Source organism: Thermobia domestica, chromosome 5, assembly GCF_964235325.1.
Source record: "Thermobia domestica chromosome 5, izTheDome1.hap1.1, whole genome shotgun sequence".
Lineage (NCBI taxonomy): Eukaryota > Metazoa > Arthropoda > Insecta > Zygentoma > Lepismatidae > Thermobia > Thermobia domestica.
The window spans coordinates 25,938,963-25,944,649 of NC_137458.1; the positions used below are offsets into that span (position 1 = coordinate 25,938,963).

At 35.4% G+C, this 5,687-nt stretch overlaps 1 protein-coding gene across 1 annotated transcript; it reads right to left on the reverse strand.

Annotated features, from left to right (window-relative positions):
- Positions 1-3,014: 3,014 nt before the first annotated feature.
- LOC145684985 (TNF receptor-associated factor 4-like) lies at positions 3,015-5,458 on the reverse strand. The gene is made up of 2 exons (XM_081757334.1): positions 4,615-5,458; positions 3,015-3,163 (listed from the first exon to the last, which is right to left on the reverse strand). The coding sequence occupies exons 1-2, from the start codon at positions 5,456-5,458 to the stop codon at positions 3,015-3,017; spliced, it is 993 nt and encodes a 330-aa protein (XP_081613460.1).
- Positions 5,459-5,687: the final 229 nt, after the last annotated feature.

Sequence of the window (5,687 nt, forward strand, 5' to 3'; positions counted from 1 at the left end):
GAGTAATGCTTGGTGAAGGATCTGTTAATTGAATTTCATATAAATAATCACGAACATGCCCTAACTTATCGGTTATTACTTCTTTGTAATCATTAAGTAATTGTTTAACATACGGTATCAACTTTTCATCATAAATATTTTCAAAATTTACACTACCTTTTAATGCTTCTTCTCCATCCCCCTCTTTATCTGCCTCCTTATACAATGGATTAAAGATTCTCGTGCCAGGTGTAACATCTTCATAAACAGTAGCATCAGTATTCTCAAGTGCAACTGTCTCCTTGGTCCTTGCCTTAGTACGGTTCACCGCCCTACTCCTAGACTCGCCCACGCCACTGGTTGTCTGCTTGGTCTCATTGCCATAACGTCGAGGCCTCCTTGGAAACTGCCTAGCCTTGTTGGTTTGGGTTGGTGATGTCAGGTTACAGGAAAAAGAACTGCCACCATTTTGTAAAGCTGCACCTTCAGACCTAGTCCCCTCGAATCGATCACAAACTCTGGCGCCAATGTGTCTGGGATCTCTCCGAGTAGGCCTGAAATGATATTGGAAAGCGCACAGATCACTGTTCATACCAACTGGGTTATTCTCAAAAGGTTGTAACTTTACTTGCATTTTCAATTTCTCAAAAAGAAGTTCTCGAGCGTTTATATTTATATGGGCGTAATTATCCCGTAAAAAGTCTAAACCCAATAATAATTTTAATTTTGGATGGTTAACAACTCCAAACCACGCCGTAAAACGGACACCGTGTATAAAGAAAATAAGTTGCACCAATTCACGCACTAACAACTCATTCCCTTGCATGATGGTCACAGAATAATTTACTTGTTTTATTTTAGGCTTGCATTTTGTACGAATTTCTTCTAAACACTGTTTTCAATTAAGCAAAGAGTCGAGCCAGTATATATTATACAGGGATATAAAGTATGGCATATACTGATGGGTAATTGTAATAAGCTACCATGATCTTCCCTTGCACTATGAGAATACACACTATGAAGTCCAGTTTTATTTTCATTTAAATTTTGATAACTCGGTCTATTCTGTCTATTAAGAGATGTTGGCATATAATTTGTCCTGGCACTTCTAAGAGGAGTTTTTACCCGTGGTAAACAAACCTTTTCACTTTTAACTACATTTTTATAATCTTGTTTATATTTGTCATTAATTTCGAAACTTTCCGCAAAATCTACATATTCATTCACCGTTTTTGGAACACTAAGTATCAACAACACATTACGAATTTCGGGAGTAACTAAATTACTTATCAATTTACAAATTTCATCTTCAGGCATGTTGATTTCTAAAACATTTAATGTACTTAATTTCTCTTGTAAAAAGTTTAATAAATTTTCATTTTCTTGCATTACTCTATATAATGAAACCTTCATAAATTCCGTATTAATTAAGGGTGTGACAAATTTTAATAATAATGAATGACAGATATGACCCCAATCTGTAGTTATTGTTAACAAGCGCTGCAACTTCATAAGCTTGCTTCCTACACCTCTGTAAACTCGATATTAATATCGCCTCTACAGGTGCAATTTATTTTACTATTAACATATCAAGTTTCAAAAGAAAATGACATACTAACATACCACCTGTCCCATCTATTACTGGTATATCATATGTTTGCTTTTCTAAAGAATTAAAAATACTTTGCGAAAATTGTTTTTGAAAGTTACAGGTTATGGGAGCTCGCAAAACTGCTTGTCTATGTACATGAACAGGTGCATGTGGGAACAACAAGAAATTCCCCCCTCTCTGATTTTCCTGCCCTTCACACCTACGACCTTCTATCTCATCGTCAAATGAAATAAGGGGAGGGTCAGCTACTGCGACTCTGTTATTACGTAACATACTACCTCTAGCTTCGTATGCCGCTTGCCAATGACTCATTTTTTTCTTTTTTTCTAATTGTACCAATAACCGAAAGATGAAGTGAAATTAATTTATTTCCTTTTATCCAGCTTACAAACACTTATACAAATTATATTTTCTTTTTTCTTGTTTTTAATCACAACCAGATTCGAAATCCACTACTTATTGCCCTCACGCATTAAGGTTTAAGTTCCGAGATTGGAATATGAGGTAATTTATATTTATATGTAGCAGCAGTCTTGTTACCAAGTAATCCACTACCTATGAAAGGGTATTTTAGGCTTCCCTTTAATGCGGAATAGATTGAGCAAGTAATCCTTTTTCTTGGAAATTATAAATCTCCTTCAACTCGAACAATTTATTATATAATTTCTTCAACATATATGTAAATTCAACAATAACAATATAACTGTGCTAATAGAAAACAACATCACTCAATATTAACTTTGAACCCTTTCCCTTTTCCAATGGTAGTCCGGAAATTTTCATACATTCGCATTCCACTAATTTTATATTCCAAATTAAATTTACTGGTTATACTTTTGAAAGGTTTCATATATCAAATATTTACACAAATTGAATTTAATCCCCAAATATAACAATTTATATATTAATCTAGTGACCAAAGACATACCACTCACCAAAAAGTTGTAACAGTTGGGCCGAAATGGAAAGAAAAAAATAGATTAAAATTTAATACTTACAATTTCCTGACGAGTCATATATCGTTGGCACTTTACATAAATTTATAACATTATTCCGGCTACCTTCCGTGTAGGAGCACGTTATATCCAAAAACTATACCGAAATCACATTTAACTATTTATCAATTTAACGGACACAATTTCTAAGCTCCTACTTCTGCTTACCTCACGTTCCAATCTAATGGAAAGGCAATAGGTACGAGTAGATTACAAAAGATAGATGGCGTTTTAATCACTTTGAACAAACGAATTCAGAACCCTGACATTGACCTACAGAGCCAATGTTTCCATATACAAGTTTATTTAACTAATCAGCTGATCGAGAGTGTTCAAGTTCTTGATTTTTTTTCATGAACGTATGATAGAAATGTCTCAATCCTATATAATAAATATCCTTGAGTAAATATGAAAATTCTGGAATATGTCTAATCGACAATTATCTCCAAAAATATTTCGTCATTATCAGAAATATAATTCCCATTTTTTAACTCATCATGAGAAATGAAACTAGGAAAACCAAAGCCAGAATTACTTTTATCTTTCGAAGGTTTTTGAAACCATTCTTCGTCATCTCCTAGAAAAGACAAAATTGTATCATTGCTTCTATCTTTTATGTTTATCAGTTTAAAAGTAACTGTTTTCCTAAAAGGCCATTCCAAGAGGGAATCATATTCTCCAGGACATATTACAAGGAAAACTGATAAATAATTGTCGTACCTTTTGCCACTAGAATCAGTACAACCATTGGGATATAATTCTATTTTCAGTTTATATCCAAATGGAAAAGCATAGAAAAAGTCACTGATAATACTGTCAAAGATGAAACGAGAAGATAACTTTTGAGAAAAGTTTGAGATTTTCCACAAAAAGTTTCCAGATGAGACAGCCTTTAGTGTGTTTACCTGATCTTCCAACTTTCTTATAGCAGCCTCTTTTTCTCGTTGCAGCCTTTTTATAACAGCCTCATTTTTTCGTTGCAGCCTTTTTATAGCAGTCTCTTTTTCATGAAGTTCGATTTTAAGTGTTTGTATAACATTCTTCATGAGCTCTGCATGACGAATAATATTGTGCAGTCGCCCCTTGTCGGTCTGAAAGCTCAGATAATGTACTCATAAACGACGTATTTGGGGATGCCAGAACCGACAAGTTGCGCCCAGGATTTAGTATTCATGGAACTTGACTAAATGCGAGGTACGGGACCAGACCTGGGTTGCATTAAATAAAATGTAATAATTATAAAAGAAACAGACTGTGATGTAAAAAGGGGGTGAAAAAGGGGTAAGAAGGGAGTAACTTTCAGGAGAGGTTAATCTACTCGCACTTACTTGTTGATCTGTTCGTTGTCCTCTCGACGATTCCTCCAACGGGCCGACGTCTGTCCATTCCTCTGTTTGGCTGGCCGTTCATCCAAATGACCAAGGTTAAGGGTCGGCGAAACCCGGACTGAGAAGCCAACTTTACGAGGACCGCGATTTTAGTTAAACTTAAAACTTCTTTTCCAAAACACAATACATCTTCGTAGATGGCTATCTGGCGCTAGCCGAAACGAGGGTGCTCTATGAGACAGAGCAAGGCTATCAATCGTAAAGTTCAAAATTAAGCTCGCGGTCTACCTTCTAACTCTTCTCTCGCTCCATGTCGACTGTCCCTTCCAATAGTCCCTCAATCCATTTTGTCTGGCGTTCCTTCCGGGTTCATATCCTCGGTTATTCACTCTGATTTCTGTCTCGATGAAAAAAGTGCATGCTCGTAGATTAACCAAGGTAAAGTGATGATAGGAATGCGGACGGGGAAGCAATCTGTTATTTTATTAATTGAAAAATTACAACGTAAGAAATGAATGATAGACAGCAAAGGCAAATGAACTTAGAAAAACAAGTCGATAGGTGATTTAGTTTGAAACGAATGATGATGCTTTTGACTGAAATGTTCTTTTAAAATAAAATGTCCCATTGTTCAAAATAAGAAACTTTTCCATATGTCCAAATACACATATCTTCACAATATTTTCCTGTGCATGCTTACGTAATTGAAAAGGGAAACCTCGGAAATCGCAACCAACACTTTTATAACTACAATCTTCTAAACGTTTTTCACATTTTTCATCTAAATGCTTCTCTACCTCCTCCATCGGAACAACTTCGCCACAGACCTCTGGACAGTCAACTGGAAATCTCACACACTGTGAGTGATGACATTCCAACTTCTTGGCCTCCGTTTCTTGACTACAATATTCACACATAACGATTCTTTTAGGACAATCATCCAACAAGTGTTGCTTCATATCTTTTTGCGTCATTTCTCTCCCACATTTATTTCCACAGTACATGGGAATTAAATCACAAATATGAAAATGATCTTGAAGAATATCAGCCACTACTTTACACGCACAGTATTCACACTTCACAATTCTCTTCAAACAAATGTTATCCAACTGATGACTCAAATAAAATTTCTGAACCATCAAATGACATTTCTCACAAGGGATTAAAGAAAATTCACAATTTTTGATATGTAAATCATCTTCTAACAATTCCTTTCCACAGTAATTACAATTTGTGTGTGTTTCATTGGAATGATTGCTTTCATGTATGCTCATATTACAACGCTCCAATTTCACAGAACACTTCGTACACTGCACGAGGTCTGTTCTACATTGTTCGACATGATCACAGTGTAGTTGCTCAGAGTCAAAATCCTGTAGACAGAATTCACATTTATATTTCTCACCTACACACACATTACTCTTATCAAGTTTCACATCAAATTCTTGTGATTGGGCGCCATTATGTACACAAGTTAACTGGTGGTCTTCTAAGTTTCCTCCGATGTATTTTTGATAGTTCTGACAAAACTCATATGTCGGCATTGTTACTAGCGAACTGTATTTAATAAATTTAATTTAATTTGGCTCTGCCTCAAGTATCGGTCGCTGTAGTACTCTTACACGAAATCACAGGAAACACTGTAACAAAAGTTTGCAGTATTAGGATTGAAATACGCAAAGTACGATGTGAATTCACTTAAAATTACAAGCACTAAGTAATTCTATTGGGTCAGTAACTAGACGAAGAGAACTCAATACGATTCTAGTTGGT

Bases quoted from the DNA above. Each gene is read 5' to 3' on its own strand.
- LOC145684985 (XM_081757334.1), bottom strand. From the start codon at position 5,458: ATGCCGACATATGAGTTTTGTCAGAACTATCAAAAATACATCGGAGGA. The intron at 3,164-4,614 runs GTAAGCATGCAC...TGTCTTTTCTAG, and splicing joins AGGTTTCCCTTTTCAATTAC to GAGATGACGAAGAATGGTTT.